The sequence below is a fragment of the Sapajus apella genome, unplaced genomic scaffold, assembly GCF_009761245.1.
Source record: "Sapajus apella isolate SASKATOON/1434 unplaced genomic scaffold, GSC_monkey_1.0 scaffold30, whole genome shotgun sequence".
Classification (NCBI taxonomy): domain Eukaryota; kingdom Metazoa; phylum Chordata; class Mammalia; order Primates; family Cebidae; genus Sapajus; species Sapajus apella.
In genome coordinates, this window is record NW_022436970.1 from 5,813,049 (window position 1) to 5,830,275 (window position 17,227).

The window sequence follows — 17,227 nt, forward strand, 5'->3', positions numbered from 1 at the left end:
ACTGTTACTTGATAGTACTAAAAAAGATACTAATCCACTTGACTCTGATTTTAATATCATCTGTTACTCTGTATTTTAATTTCTGCTGCCACTAACAAATGGCAGCCTCTGTAAATTTCTGAAACTGCTCCTTAGAGATGGAATGAAATGGATACCTTTGGAGATCATGGAAAAGCTCAAAGCAAAATTTATTTTATTGTTCTATTGTTTTCTTGTGAGTCCCATTAGGATGGTTCCTGCTCCATTCAATCTTTCTTGTTTATTTCTTTTAACCTTCAGTTGATGTGTAATATACAGAAAACAGTGTAATAAATTTTCACAAATTGAACACAGCTATGCAAACAGCAGCACCTCAGATGTTCCTTCCTCAAGATGGAATGTTATCTACACTCCAGAAGCCCTTCTGATCAATTGACCCCCAAGCTACAAAACCTTTTAAGGGAGACAATTATTAGGACTTTTAATGGCCTATAGTAGCTTTGCTTGCTTTTGAGCCTTTTATAAATGAACCCACAAAGTACGTATTCTTTTGTGTCTGATTTATTTCACTCCACATTTGTCATAATCATTCACACTGTTGCCGTAATTATAGATCACTTACTGTAGTTGCTGTATAGTATTTCACTGTGGGAAAATGCTACGATTTATTTATGCATTTTATAGTGGTTGGGCTTTAGACAGGGTTCCAGCTTGAGCCGCTACAATTAGGGCTGCTATGCAAATTCTTGGACATGCCTTTTGGTGGACATGTACGTACATTTCTATTTAATATATAACCGGGAAGGAAATCACTAGGTCCACATAAACTTGAATTTTATTTACATATTCTTTAAGCAATTAACATGAACCTACATATGCCTTAAAATATTCAAAAGTTACAGGAGAGTGTACAATAGAAAATAGCTCTCCCTCCTATTCCTGCCCACCAACCACTCCATTCTCCTCTAAGAAGCTGTTATTTGTTTCTCATTAAAAAATGTGTGTGTACATATATGTGTGTACATATGTACACACATATATGTACACACACATATATGTACACATACACACATATATGTACACTTATATGTGTACACTTACATGTGTACATATATATGTATAGCACTGGGCACGGTGGCTCCCACCTGTGGCACTTTGAGACGCTGAGGCAGGCAGATCACTTGAGCTCAGGAGCTCGAGACCAGCTTGGCCAACATGGCTAGAGCCAGTTTCTACTAAAAATAAAAAAATTAGTTGGGCGTGGTGGCACACGCCTGTAGTCACAGCTACATGGGAGGCAGAGGCACGAGACTCACTTGAATCCAGGTGGCAGATTTTGCAGTGAGCCGTGATCATGCCAATGAACTCCAGCCTGGGCAACAGATGAGACTTTGTCTCAAATAACTAAATAAATAGGTAAATAAAAATAAAAATGGCTTTTTTTCTTTCATTTTTGGAACTATCAGATTTTATCAGTTGCAAGGACAGCTTTTTTTTTTTTTTTTTTGAAGACAGAGTTTCGCTCTTGTTGTCCAGGCTGGAGTGCAGTGGTTCAATCTTGGCTCACTGCAACCTCTGCCTCCTCAGTTCAAGTGATTCTCCTGCCTCAGCCTCCCAAGTAGCTGGGACTACAGGCCTGCACCACCATGCCCTGCTAATTTTGTATTTTTTGTTTTTTAGTAGAGATGGGGTTTCTCCACGTTGGTCAGGCGGGTCTCGAACTGACCTCAGTGATCCACCCGCCTTCGCCTCCCAAAGTGCTGGGATTACTGGCATGAGCCACCGCGCCTGGCCGCAATGCCAGCTTTATAAACACATCCTACTTGATTAAATTTCGGTCCTAATACTACTAATAAACCACATGTGAACGTTATAGTTTATAACATACTTTTATCTACTCTTACTATCTAATCTTCTAAACTGAGTAAGTAGGCACAGAGTTAAGACAACTGTTTAACAGATGGGAGAAGTCAATCCTTTGCCTAAAAACATGTTGGGTTTCCAAAGGCAGAATTAGGAGTAAGTCCAGATTTCTGGCTAAAACTAGATAACTAGTTTTAGTTATCTCCTGCATTAAGGAATCAGAGTTAATATCTGACAGCAGCAATGTCAAAACTGACAATGCCTGGGTACCTAAGGCTCCTGTGTCTCTTGGGAGCCACAGCTGCCCAGGAATTTGTGCTGGACCCAAGCCTCCTTTAGCCCAAAGCTCCAGAGCTCCATAGGGTAGAGTTCTAGGGACCTCGAAAGGAGAGGGTGAAACTCTCATGCCCCCGGCAAAGGCTGGAGATCCCGTGTTCCTTTCCTGCCAGAAAGTCATTTAATTAGATAAATGTGGGTATTTGGTTTTTGCATATTTCTCGAGAGATAGCTTAAAAAAATTACCTACTAATGATGACCGAACTAACTCACCTCCACTCCCAAGCTTGTTTGTGCGCTTGAGGTCTCATGCTCCGAAACTGATTCATTTCCTCTTTTTCTTTTAGTTTCCTTTCTCTGTCGCTGTTTTTTTTTCTCTGAAACAAAAATGGTTCTGTTTATAATCGCAGAATTCTGGTTGCAATTTGGCCTGTCACGTTTCCAGCCAAGCACTGTGGCTTGCAAAGTTTCCCAGCAAAGGCTTCTGTGTTCAAAACGAAGAGTACACCATTTTAAAATTTATTCCAGGGACTTTCAGGGTGGAACTGCTCCACTTACTTGCCCTAATCCCCTCATTTTGGGGATGGTCTTTTGACTTTGTTCGCAGTGTTATTTTACTGATCCAAGCTTTTATATTCCTAGGAAGACAAATGTGTCCTTGGGATTTACTCTTCACAGCAGGCTTTCAAAATCCAGTCCAATCCTAAAATGATGAAAATACTCAGCTATGATTTAAGAACTTTTTAATGTGTTTGACAGTTATATTTAAACATGTTAAATTTTGAAATTTGTTTTGATGCAGATAATGAGGTAGAAAACTGACATTTTTTTCTGAATGTATAATCAATTGCAATAAAACCACTTATTATTCCATAATTCCAATTCATTTTATCTTCACTGAATTGAAATGCCACCCCCATCATATACACCATTCCCACATTTTGAGGTCTGTATCTTTAGCTCTCTGCTCTGCTGAACTACTTAGCACTGTCTTTATATTTGCTTTGTAATATTTTAAAGGGTAGGGGTGGTTCTCTGCGGGATTTTTACATTCCTAAAAAAATCTTCAGAGCAATCTAATTGAAATTGCATTGTGTTCGTAGAATAATTGGGAAGAAGAATGTCTTCTCATCCAGAAATCACTCTTCCATCATGTCGTTCAGGACACAACCAGGATTCTTCATTGAGGTTTCGCATATGCCTTAGTAAGCATATTGATAATTTTTATTTTTTTCAGAGATGAGTTCTTGCTCTGTTGCCCAGGTTGGAGTGTAGTGGCACCATCACTGCTCACTGCAACTTCAAACTCCTGGTCTCAAGCGCTCCTCTTGCCTCAGCTTCCTAAGTAGGCAGGACTACAGCTGTGAGTCAGCACACCAAGCACATATATGTCTGTTGCTAATTGAGTGGTGCTTTTTAAAAACCTTGCTTTTTCTAACTGGTTATGACTGAACAATAGTCTGCATTGCTGAACTACAACAGACTATAAGAAGGCTGTTTTCTTTTTCTTTTCTTTTTGTAGAGATGGGATTTCACTATATTGTCCAGGCTGGTCTCGAACTCCTGGGCTCAACTGGTCCTCCTGCCTCACCCTCCCAAGGAGCTTTGTCTTTCTCAAACACACTGAGCACCTTCCTCCTTCATTCTCCAGGTAGGATGGAGGCATGGGCCTTACAGGCATGAGCCACTCCGCTCAGAGTCGAAGTCTGTTTAAAAAAACGAATGTGGTATCTGGCCTGATAGAAATCTCATGATTTCTAAGGTCTTTCTCATTTTTCAATTCTCCTGACAGGTATGCCGGGGTGGTAGGGCTGCTAGTTATGCTCCTCAGGCTGCCTCTCTTTCTCATTCTCCCTCTCTTCTCTCTCTTACTCACTTTCCATCTGTCCCCTTCTCCACATCGATGGTTTGGGGCATGCTCTCCTGGGCACTCCCTCTCCCACCCTATCTGGACATAAGAACAAACTGTCACTCGCTTTTCCCCTTTTGCTTTGGCAATTGGATTTGATGCTAGGGCAACTGGAGAACTCTGACATTTAAAGAGAGCAGGGACTTTGTCTTTTAAAAATAAAAATCTGGGTCCAGCCTAGTGGCTCACACCTGTGATCCCAGCACTTTTTTAGACTGAGATGGTAGGATTGCTTGAAGCCAGGAATTTGAGACCAGCTAAGGCAACATAGCAAGATCCCATCTCTATAAGAAATAAAAAATTAGCTGGGTGTTGTGGCATATGCTTATAGTCCCGGTTACTCTGGAAGCTTAGATGGGGAGGATCACGTGAGCCTGGGAGTTCAGAGGCTGCAGTGAGCTATGATGGTGTCACTGCCCCAGCCTGGGAAACACAGTGAAACCCTGTCTCAGGTAAATAAATAAACAAAAATAAATCAAAAACAAAAATTTATCCCTTTGAAGCCATGGAAAGAAGAGCTTTAAGAAGGGACCTGGGAACATTTGTATTCAAGAAAAGCACTTTGGCTGCAGCAATGAACAGATGAAAGAGGGGCAGGTTTGGAAGCAGGAAGGCAATAGGAGGCACCTGCTCAGTTCAGGCGAGAGGAAGTGACGTCCCAGACCATGGAAAGAAATGAACAGAGCCTATGGATATTCAAGATGACTTCACCTTGATTGGCTGTGGGGTGAAAAAGAGGGAGGGGCAGAGGGGAAGACCTGGGCCTCTGGCTGGAACAGCTGGAGGGGTGCTGGAGGATGAAGGATTGGAAGGTGCTCAGGTGTGTTTGAGAAAGAAGGCCAGGAGCTGGGTGCGGTGGCTCACACCTGTAATCCTAACACTTTAGGTGGCCGAGGCGGGCGGATCACCTGAGGCTGGGAGTTCGAGACCAGCCTGACCAACATGGAGAAATTCTGTCTCTACTAAAAATACAAAATTAGCTGGGTGTGGTGGCGCATGCCCGTAATCCCAGCTACTTAGGAGGCTGAGGTAGGAGAGTAGCTTGAACTTCGGAGGTGGAGGTTGCAGTGAGCTGAGATCACGCCCCTGCACTCCAGCCTGGGCCACAAGAGAGAAACTGTCTCAAGGGAAAAAAAAAAAAGAAGACCAGACGAGGCTGGATCAGATGTCTTGATCTTCCACTGCCTTCCCAAGGCCTGCAGTTGCTCTGTTTTTATTTTTTATTTTATTTCATTATCATTTTTTGAGACAGGTTCTTGCTGTGTCACCCAGGCTCCATAAACCCATCTCCATCAAAAATACAAAAAGTAGCCAGGCATGGTGGCTCATGCCTGTAGTCCCAGCTATTTGGGAGGTTGAGGTGGGAGAATGGTTTGAGCCTGGGAAGTGGAGCTTGTAGTGAGCTGACAACTCGCCATGACCCTCCAGCTTGGAAGACAGAGCCAGACCCCATCACAGAAAAATAAACAAATAAATAAAAAGGATGCAGCCTCCCTCAACTTCCAAATCTATCTGCTGGAGTGAAATTATATCTCTTATACTAAAGGCAGCAACCACTGATTATCTACACAGCTGGATATAATTCTGCATGTCAGTAGTAACACTCAAAGCTTCTGCAAACTCAAAGTGTCTTCCAATTATCCAGTCCCTTCTTCTCAACACGTGTATCTTATCTTGTTCCTGCTTCCTCTTGTAAATCACGACTATCTTTTCCCCAATTCCATGGGGCAATTGTATGCACGCACGTGTGTGCGTGTGTGCTTGCGTGTGTGTGTGTGTGTGTGTGTGTGTGTGTGTATTATTACTGTTTTCATCCTGTTTGCCTGAGACTATTTATCGGGGAGGCCTAGAATTCTTTTGCCTCCTGAGATAATAAAGAGGACTTTTTATTTTTCCTTTCCCTACACAGATTGTTTAAATTGTAAGACAGGCCAGGTGCTGTGGCTCGTGCTTGCCATTCCAGCACTTTGGGAGGCCGAGGTGGGTGGATCGCTTGAGGCCAAGAGTTGGAGACCAGCCTGGCCAACATGGTGAAAACCTGTCTCTGCAAAAATTAGTCAGGTATAGTGGTGCACACCTGTAGTCCCAGCTACTTGGGAGTTGAGGCACGAGAATGGCTTGAACCAGGTGGCAGAGGTTGCAGTAAGCCGAGATTGTGCCATTGTACCCCAGCCTGGGCAGCAAAGCAAGACTTCATTGCAAAAAAGAAAAAAAATTGTAAAACATAACACCAAACCAGAAAAGCAATAAAGTAGTGTAGATGAGTAGTTCATTTTACATTATTTGTTACTATTAATAAATCATTATAAATGTTTTCGCTTAACTGTTTTGTGAAAATATTTCCATGTCACATAATTTCACACATCAATTATAATCTATTTTCTATTGTCTGCTGCTAATTCACAAGTACACTGTGTCCCCAAATCCTTATAATGATTGTGTTAAGGTGCTGAGATGAGAAGAGACTACAAAGTTTTTTTCTCTGTTTCCCACATTTTATAATGTGCTTATACAGTGCACTAATAGAAATTAAATTTACTTTCAAGCTCCTTCAGGGCACTTACTGAAAACCTGCTTGGCCTTGTGAGTCGGAAGCTGGGGTGTGGGTGGAGGGTGGAGTCACCCCATAACTTCCAACTAAGGATATGTAGGACACACACGTTCTTGGCTGGCAGAGGTCCTGAGCCTCAAAAGTCATCTTACTCCTTGTCTATACTGTGCTTGAATATTTCAGGCTGTTTTAAATTCATTGTCAAGTGTACTAAGAGCCTTATGAATTGCAAAATGTGTATTTTTTTTTTTTTTTTGGGACGGAGTTTCACTCTTGTTACCCAGGCTGGAGTGCAATGGCGCAATCTCGGCTCACCGCAACCTCCGCGTCCTGGGTTCAGGCAATTCTCCTGCCTCAGCCTCCTGAGTAGCTGGGATTACAGGCATGCGCCACCATGCCCAGCTGATTTTTTGTATTTTTCGTAGAGATGGGGTTTCATCATGTTGACCAGGATGGTCTCGATCTCTTGACCTCGTGATCTACCCGCTTCGGCCTCCCAAAGTGCTGGGATTACAGGCGTGAGCCACCGAGCCCAGCCTTTTTTTAAAAAATAGAGTCTTGCTCTGTCTCCCAGGCTGGAGTGCAGTGGCACAATCTTGTCTTACTGCAACCTCTGCCAACCACGGTTGAGCAATTCTCCTGCCTCAGCCGAGTAGCTGGGGCTACAGGTGTGCGCCACCATGCCCAGCTAATTTTTGTATTTTTAGTAGAGATGGAGTTTCACCATGTTGGCCAGGCTGGTCTTGAACTCCAGGCCTCAGATGATCTGCCCTCCTTGGCTTCCCAAGGTGCTGGGGTTACATGCGTGAGCCACCATATCCAGCCCAAATTGTAAATAGGATGAAAAATGTATGTGCCAACAGCATGGGAACTAAAAATACCTATGATGATGTAAATGTAAACATAAAAAAGGGAAAAAATGTATATATACAACTTTTTAAAAAAGGCAGTTGATACGATGAGATGTTACTCTTAAATTTTGTTCCCCAAAAAGGATATGTTGAAGTCCTAGACACAACCCCCAACAAATTATGGACATGAGTTTTTTTTGGAAATAGGGTCTTTACATGTGTAATCAAGTTTCAAGTTAAAATGAGGTTTAACTAATTTTGGGGGAACCCTAGTCCGTTATTTTTTTTTTTTTTTTTTTTTTTTTTTTTTTTTTTTTTGAGATAGAGTCTCGCTCTGTAGCCCAGGCTGTAGTGTGGTGACACAATCACGGCTCACTGCAAACTCCGGCTCCCGGGTCCTGGTTCAGGCAATTCTCCTACCTCAGCCTCCCAAGTGTCTGGGATTACAGGCATGAGCCACCAAGCCCAGCTAATTTTTGTGTTTTTTAGTAGAGATGGGGTTTAACCATGTGGGCCAGTCTGGTCTTGAACTCCTGACCTCGTGATCTGCCCATCTCAGCCTCCCAAAGTGCTGGGATTCCTGGCGTGAGCCACGGCGTCCGGCCTGACTAATGTTTTTATAAGAGGGAAATTTGGACACTGGCACACAGAGGAGAAGGTCATGTGAAGACAGACCGTGCAGTGACGCATCTACAAGTTAAGAAACGCCAGGACTGTAGGCACCCACCAGAAGCTACCAGAGGCAGGGAAGGATTCTCTCTGGGTGGCTTCAGAAAGAGCATGCCCCAAAAGTGCCTTGATTTTGGACTTCTGGAGTGCAGGGGCAAGATCTCTGCTCACTGCAACCTCTGCCTCCTGGGTTCAAGTGATTCTTCTATTTCAGCCTCCCGAATAGCTGGGACTACAGGCAAGCTGGGACTAACAGCACGCCCGGCTAATTTTTGTATTTTTAGTAGAGATGGGGCTTTGTCATGTTGGTCAGGCTGGTCTCAAACTCCTGATTTTAAGTGATCTGCCCACCTCAGCCTCCCAAAGTGCTGGGATTATAGGTGTTTGCCACTGTGCCTGGTCTGAGAGAATACATTTCTTTTCTTTTTTTTTTTCTTGAGGCAGAGTCTGGCTCTGTCACCAGGCTGGAGTGCAACGGCACAATCTTGGTTCACTGCAGTCTCCACCTCCCAGGCTCAATTGATTCTCCTGCCTCAGCGTCCTGAGTAGCTGGAATTACAGGCCGAACCACCACGCCCGGCTAATTTTTGTATTTTAGTAGAGAGGGGGTTTCGCCATTTGGCCAGCCCGGGGGGATTTCTGATCTGAAGTGATTCACCTGCCTCTGCTTCCTAAAGTGCTGGGATCACAGGGGGAGCCTCCGTGCTCCTCCTTAAAGAGATTTAATCCATCAAATACTGTGGCTAATTTCCTGTTAACGAACATGCTATACAGGAAAACAACAACGTTTCCCTTTTCACAATCAGATCTACAGCCTGTATATTTTAACCCAGGCTGCCTCTAAATTTGTCTCATTCATATCTCATATCCTCTTGTTTAACTGTCAAATCCTATGTTCTGCATGAAATATATGAATGACTTCTATTACTAATCATGTTTGTCTTGTCATTGTGGTTCATATATAGATATACATATATATACATTTTTCTTTTTTGTTTAACACTGACACATAAATGATCAGATGTGCACTGTCGTTTTTGGACTTGTTTCATGAGAAAGGATTATCTAATAAGTGTTTTTTATTTTTTTTTTTTTGAGACGGAGTTTTGCTCTTGTTGCCCAGTCTGGAGTGCAATGGCAGGATCTCGGCTCACTGCAACCTCTGCCTCCTGGGTTCAAGCAATTCTGCTGCCTTAGCCTCCTGAGTAGCTGGGATTGCAGGCACGGGCCACCATGCCCAACTAATTTTGTATTTTTAATAGAAACGAGGTTTCTCCATGTTGGTCAGGCTGGTCTCAAACTCCCAACCTCAGGTGATCCCCCCACCTCAGCCTCCCATAGTGCTGGGATTATAGGCATGAGCCACTGAGACTGGTTTACCTAATAGTTGTTTAAAATGTCATTTTTACCGGTCCTACTTAAAAAAAAAATAGTAGGGAATTCTAATGTTTCATGATACATTTCTATTTATTACTTTGTTTGGTCAAATATCTCCATGTTCATATTGTTGCAAGCCCAACATTAAATGATGTCTCCCTTTTTCAGAGGATATACAGTTAAGAGATGCTATTCACTCCGCTTCTAGCTTTTTTTTTTTTTTTTTTTAGACTGGAGCCTCACTTTGTTACTCAGGTGTGGAGTGGCTGATCATAGCTCACTGCAACCTCCCCCTCCTGGGCTCAAGCAATCCTCCCACCTCAGCCTCCTGAGTGGCTGGAACCACAGGTTGTGCTTGCGTTATCTGTAGAGACGGGGTTTCACCACGTTCCCCAGGTTGGTCATGAACTCCTGGACTCAATCTATCCTCCTGCCTCCACCTCCCACAGTGCTGAGATTACAGGCGTGAGCCACTATGCCTGGCCAATTCTCTTTAGAGAAGGCTGGATCTACCGTAGGGTTTATGGACCATCTCAAATCCCAAATCTTTAAAAGTCTTCTATATAATCCAGCTGACTTTGACACATTTCCGAAGCCACCCCCCCAACTTCTTTCCACCTCTTTTCCTCCTTGCAAGCTGAATTTGCAATTCCCTAAAAAGCAGAGTTGCCTAAGATTTGTATCCAGTATGGGTCACGTGACCAATTCTTTTATAATGAAAATGTTAGAGGATGGGATTAACATACCTTTTGTAGGTAAACAATGTTATGATTTACTTTTTTGGGGGGCTGTTGTTGAGTATATTCACTGCATTTCAGGGCGTGTGATTTGAACGGCAGAAATTTAATAATTTATGCAACCAAAAAGTTAACGTTGTTCCTTAGGATTAAGTCAGTCAAAATGAACCTGGAGTGGCTTTGCTAATACCACCTGGGGATCATAGATTTCAAAGCAGCATCTCCACTGTGCTTCCTGTGTCTCATAATAATTCCTGAATTCTGTCCATTCTGATTCCTTTGTATATACCCCACTCAAAAACACCCAACATCAGCCTCGAATATGGTGTTATCCATACCTTCAGCAGGACCAAGCCATAAGTAAATATTTGCTGGTTTGTGTTGATTGAATGATTTAAGATAAATAAACAACCTCAAATGCCTACTGAGGCCGGATAATGTAAATGGCGAAAGCAAACAGCAGGGAGTGTGATGAACAAGAGCACCCAAGTTTCCTCTAAAGGGTGTGGCTTCGACCACACTCCCAGCCCATTCTGCTCTTTTGGAAAATGGATCACAGGTGGTCAGAGCTTCTGGTTTTCCAAGAGATGCTGGGATCTTGGCTTCTAACGCAATCCTTAATTTTTAAAATGTTGGTAATCGATTCACATTTTTGCAATATATTTTGAAGGCCAATACCGTAAACCAAACACTTCTAGGGAGCCCATGCAACCAATTTGCGATCTTTCCATTAAACTGCACAGCTAATATGAAAACACACATTTTTTCCTTTTCTTTTCTTTTCTTTTCTGAGGCGGAGTCTTACTCTGTCGCCCAGGCTGGAGTGCAGTGGCGTAATCTCGGCTCACTGCAACCTCCGATTCCCAGGTTCTAGCGATTTTCGTGCCTCAGCCTCCCAAGCAGCTGGTACCACAGGCGTGCGCCAAGGCTGGCTATTTTTTTTGTATTTTAGTAGAGACAGGGTTTCATCATATTGGCAAGGCTGGTTTTGAACTGCTGGCCTCAAGTGAACCAGCCTCCTCTGCCTCCCAAAGAGCTGAGATTACAGGCGTGAGCCACTGCGACCGGAGAAAACACACATTTTCCAAGAAACTGATTGCTGGGAAGGCTACAGTGGGAAAGAGCTCTTGCTCTCTGTGGGCCTGCGTGGGTCGGGATCAGGGCAGTGCTCTCTGCCTATGTGAACTTGGGCAATTTTCTATAAATCTGTCTCTGCACCTGCAAAGTAGCGACGGTTACATGCCAAAGCCCTTAGCACGGAGCGACTCCCGACAACCGTTAACTATTCCTAATTACTCCTCTTCATAATGGTAGACTTGCTCAGGGCCTCGCCAAATGTTGTATCAATAATTTCAAGTTCCCAGGTAGCACATCCCTCCCACAAAAGATCTGAACGTTTTCCATGTGATAATGATCCACTCGTTTTTGCTAAACATCCAGAATGGGCGATATCGACCTATCTGGAAGGACACACACAAACCCCTTCTCAACCCAAACACGACGTTCTTTGTGGCTGGCACCAGGGCTCCCGTTCGCAGTGACTTCCTGGGACCCGGCGCTTTCTCACAGAGCCTCTGGCATCTCCTCTGCCGCGATTAATGTTCTCCTCATTTCCCTTCCCTGTTACTGCGCATACTCTCCAAGTTCGAAAAGCTTTTTTTTCCGATCTCTTTCCGGGGCTTGTTTACCCAAGTGTCTCTCTAATTGTCCAGGCGCCAGGTCTCTTCCCACCCACCAGCTTTCCTCCTGGGAAAATCCTTCTCCTCCCGCCCCTCCCAGCTCCCGCCACCACTGCCGCAGAGGACGTCCAGCGTTTGCAGATGCTCAGGCCGACCCCCCTTCTCCTCCCACCCCCGTTTAGTAAGGAAGTAATTTGGGGCCCAACAGAGTCTCGTCCGCCGAGCGCTCAGCATCCCCCGCTGCGGGTCGGCGCCGCCGCGGGTCCGGAGCGTGTCCCGGCAGGCCGCGCTCGACTGGGCACTTCCCCGCCCGCTCGAACTTCCGCGCCAGCCGCGACCCAGTGTTGGCTTGAAAAACGCAGTCCGCGGGGCCGAACGGGGGCGGGGACAGGGGCGGGCCCGGCGTCAAGTTTCCCTACGTCACCGGGGAAGTCCCCCGCGGGAACAAATGCGCGGTCTCTGCCGCTGGGACCTCAGAAGTTCCGCGGCACTCACGGAGTGCGCTCGTCAGCTCTGTGCGTTAGCTCCGCGCGTCCGGCCACCCGATCCCGCCATCCGATCCCGCTACCCCAGCCTGCGGGTCTGTTCTGTGCGGCTCGCGTCCTGCGGACGTCCGAGGTGCCCCGGGCGGAGGCTGAGGCTCCCGGGCTCCGTAGCTGAGTGGGCGGCGGCACTGGCAGAGATGCCTGGGAAGAAGGCGCGCAAGAGCGCGCAACCGAGCCCCGCGCCGGCTCCAGCAGGTACCGACCCGCTGGGGCCGGCGGAGACTCAGGCCGGGCGGGGTCGGGGCCGGGGTCGAGGTCTCGGTCGGGGTGGGCTCTGCCCATCGTGTCTCGGGCACACACTGTCGGGGGCCCAAGGTCGGGCCAGGTCTGTGCCCAGGCGCCAGCTTTAGGGACGCCTCCAGGAAGTTCTTTAGGAGTTTTCCCCAGCTTCATGAGGACGGCGAGGGGCCGAGCCGTATTTGGGATTGGGATGTAATTGCGTTTCACCAGCGGCAAAAAGCTCGGCTCCTCTCTTTCGTCCTCCCCGCTTGCCCTAACCCGGGGCCAGGAGGAAAACAAGTGCAAGTGTATGCGGCTGCCTCGCCTCTAGGAGAAAGTCATTGTCGCGGCAGAAGGGGCAGGAGAGGGTTCCGGGGACCGCCTGGACTCCCGGTGCTTCCGGAGACGGCCCCACAAGGGCCCTTGTGTTCCGGAGCTTAGAAAACCTAACAATCTTTAAATAATCCATATTGTGGGAGGTGGGGATGGGCGAATAGGAGTTGATCCCTCCCTTTTTTCATTCATCCATTTCCACTCCCCAGCCCCATTCATACTTTTCAGACCAGCCCTCCAACCCCCCGGCCCCATCCTTTTTATAAATCTAATCAGAAAACCCAGTCATTTGCCCTGGGCCCGAAATCGTGGGGCCGTTTTGGTGTTGCATCAGACGATTAGACGCCCCCGCCCCCCCCACCTTTTAAGTTACTTTCATTTTATAGAGCTCGTGGGGCGTGCAAAGGAAGTGGTGCATTGCAAATGTGCCCATGCCTAAGTTGGTAACAGGCTGCTGTCTCTGCCTCTTGTGTAAGACGGAAAAAGCTTTGTCCACGTTTTGTGATGTCCAAGAATTCTGACCATGTTTCTTGCCAAAGGATCTGACCTGTGCATAGCACTTTGTGGTCTGACTTAATTCCCAAGAACAAGAAACAGCGCAAAGTCCCTCTTAAACTTGATTTGATACTAATACGTTTATAGGTAACTGCGATTTTTAGAAGTTAAGGAAAAATCTGGGAACTATTTTCTGCCTTTTTTTATACTTTTTTCGTGAAACGGATACAGGGCTTCCAATGTTGGATGCTGAATGGTATTGGTTTTTCTTTTTTTCTTTTAGAACTGTGTATTAATATATCTCAATCTCTGTAGACAACACGTCTATGTAAACACGTCTTATGTAGGTCGGGCGCCGTGGCTCGCGCCTGTAATCCCAGCACTTTGGGAGTCTGAGGCGGGCGGATCACGAGGGTAGGAGATCAAGACCCTCCTGGGTAACACGGTGAAACCCCATCTCTACTAAAAATACAAAAAATTAGCCAGGCATGGTGGCACGCGCCTGTAATCTTAGCTACTCGAGGGGCTGAGGAAGGAGAATCGCTTGAACCCGAGAGGTGGAGGTTACAATGAGCTGAGATTGCGCCACTGCATGGGCGACAGAGAGACTCCCTGTCAAACAACAACAACATAAAACTTCCCAAAATGTTTGATCCTGTAGCCCATAAAGAATAACGTCTAATGAGATTTATTAGGTCTCTTGGTGTAGGGGTTAGGAAGGATTTCACTCAGGTCTTGTAGAGAGAAATTAGTTGAAACGTAGGTTTAAAATTTTGCTTTACTATGTATTTACAGGTATTTATTTTGAGCCTAAGTGTGGTCTTTTCAGGGTCGATTATAAAATAGACCATTTTAATTTGTAATCATGATTTTTAATGTATATAATCATGAAGTAAACCCAAAAGACCTCAAGCTGCTCTTTGAAATAGTTAAGAAAAATTGAAATTATAGTCAGTATAGGTATGATATTATAGTCAGTGTAGTGTTAATTGCACTTACTAAACAAAGTGTACTTGGAAATTATAAGCATTATTTTTCTTAATATTCATTTAGAATAACTCAATTCCAAAAAGTAGTAAACATGTGAATTAAACATTACTTATTTTCTGCTCCTCTCATTTCCATAAAGGCAATGGATTGGTACAGAATGGGGTTGTAGGAAGAAGTGGGTTTACATTAAAATAGAAATATGTAAATTATTTTAGAGAATGTAGACTTAATTTTAGAATAAGATGTTATGAGTTTCATGAGAAAATAACAGAGTTTTTTAATGAGAAAAAGAATACATTTAGATTTGCCTATATAATGAGAGTATAGCCTAAGTTGTAAATTACTGCCATTTGAAAACCAAATCCTGCTTGAAATCCACACAGAACTTGACTTCTGTTCCCCAGCCAACCTTAAATGAAAGCTAAAAAGATGACATCATCTGAGGCTGGTAAAATGACTAATGTTACTCTTTGTAGTATTTGACATATTTGAAGGTAAGGTAACACTTGCCTCATCCAGGATGTGTTTAAAAAAAATTCGAAGTAAATGTCTTTATTCTTACCTTATGGATTGCTGTTGGTAGTCACAATGTGTTTGTCTGTGTGTGTTTGTCACATTTGGAAAACAGTTGCAAATAAAGCCGAAGTTAAGAGAAATGCTTCCTGGGATACTCAGTTTGTCACTAGCGTGGGCATATTAGGTCTTGCTAGTTACAGTTGGTAGTGTCATCAATGTTAATGTCCGTGTTTTGCTTTCCTTCTCAGACCTTGAAGTCGAGTGTGCTACTCAACTCAGGAGATTTGGAGACAAACTGAATTTCCGGCAGAAACTTCTGAATCTGATATCCAAACTCTTCTGCTCAGGAACATGACTGCATAAAAAAACTGGCATGAGGGGACTTCTTCAAAAGAGAAGTTTTCTCAGGAGGTGCATTGTGAAGATTGCAATTTGAAGATTGAATTGTAAGTGAGAGGAATGTGAAGAAGCATTCACGAGTGCCCTTGGAAACGGAAGATGGAATGCATCAAAAATGAATTTCTGTTGGCGATTTCCCAGATTATCATTTTTGTTGGGATATAAGAATGTTATAAAACCACTCTGTTTATTTTAAAGCAAGAACGAGAGACCCTTGGAAATAGGGAAGTAATGACTGATATATTTCTTTTTTACTTAGATAACTCTAGTGTTTTTGTTGAAGATATTGCTGGCCTAGTGGAAAGGGGGATGACCCATGATTAGACTTGGTGGCTGGGAAGAAACAGTTTCAGTGCTTTGTTGTTATTGCTGTTTTTGGTATTTTGCTTTTCAGTACCAACTCAGCACAATGTATATGATTTGTTTTATATATATTACCTTGTTATAAGGAAAAAAATTCATTCTGAGAACACTGAAATGTCATAGTGAATGTTGATTTCTTAGGTCACTACACAATGTAAAAGAATTTGTTTCCTTTGACTCAAATTGTATTGCTTCTGTTGAGATGATCATTCAGTGTGTTCCTGTTGGAAACTATGGAAAACTGGAAAATAACTTCGAAAAAATTGGATAGAAGTATAGGAGGTTACTTGGGGCCAGTATATTGGTAGACTGAACATTCAATATAATAAAAGAACATGGGGATTTTGTATAACCAGGGATAATAAAAAGAAAAAAGAAGTTGATTTTTAATTGATGTTATTAAAACTTAGTGAAACAAATATTCACAAGTAACTTGATGAGAAATGAATGGTTCTAAAGAAATTTCTAAAATTTGGAAAATGCTCCTTGTCACATTAGTGTGCATCCTACAAAAAGTGATCTTTTAATATAAATTAAGAATATTTTCATAATTGGAATATGCTTTTTTTAAAAAGAGGAACAGGTTGTTCTCATCTAGAATGAAAGTTCCACATATGCATTGGTGCATATATATGTCTACATATGCTCACATATTATATGGATATCTGTATGGATAATTTGTATTAAGTATTATATAGATTCTTAGAAGGGTGTCAAATAGGTTTCATTTTTTATCTGGTCTATATGCAGTCCTCAAATACATAAAAGAAATAATATCATGATTTTATTTCAGCAAAAATAATTTTATTTATTTTGCCTATTTATAATTAAAATATTTTTTAGTTTGAAAATGTATATTAAAGTTACATTTTTAAGTTCCAAAGGTCTTACAACTACTTGAATTTTTAGTTAAAATGTCTTAATGTAGGTTATAGTCACTTTAGATGGAAGATTACCTCACATCTCTTTTCTTCAGTATTAAGATTGTCTATTTGTTGCAGATTTTTTTTTTTCAGCCTAGAGGCAGATATCTTGCCATCTGGGTATTTATGGTCTAACTTGTATTTAAAGGTATGTACACATATAAAGTTGATACTGTGGCAGTAAACTGTTAAAAGCTTTCATTGTTCTTTTCTGTGTGTTCATTTCTTCTTCATCCTGTAAGCTGCTAAGTGTTCATTACTAAACCAAAGTATTTTAACTGATTTCCATCAGCAGACATCCACTGACCTTCTGACGACACTGTCTCCTCCCATTAGTTGGAGTAGAAAATACAGGGGAATTTACATGATTTCTGCTGTCAAGAGACTTACACTTTAATTGGGAGGGGAAATAGTGAAAAATAGGAAATGAATGCCAGACATAGGTCTTTTTTTTTTCTTTTTCTTTTGAGACAGAGTCTTGCTCTGTCGCCCAGGCTGGAGTGCAGTGGCAGGATCTTGGCTCACTGCAACCTCTGTCCCCCAGGTTCAAGTG

The 17,227-nt window shown here is 43.4% G+C and overlaps 1 protein-coding gene across 1 annotated transcript; it reads left to right on the top strand.

Annotated features, from left to right (window-relative positions):
* Positions 1–12,346: 12,346 nt before the first annotated feature.
* PMAIP1 (phorbol-12-myristate-13-acetate-induced protein 1) lies at positions 12,347–16,880 on the top strand. Its single transcript, XM_032293652.1, has 2 exons — positions 12,347–12,631; positions 15,238–16,880. The coding sequence occupies exons 1-2, from the start codon at positions 12,574–12,576 to the stop codon at positions 15,342–15,344; spliced, it is 165 nt and encodes a 54-aa protein (XP_032149543.1). The 5' UTR covers positions 12,347–12,573; the 3' UTR covers positions 15,345–16,880.
* Positions 16,881–17,227: the final 347 nt, after the last annotated feature.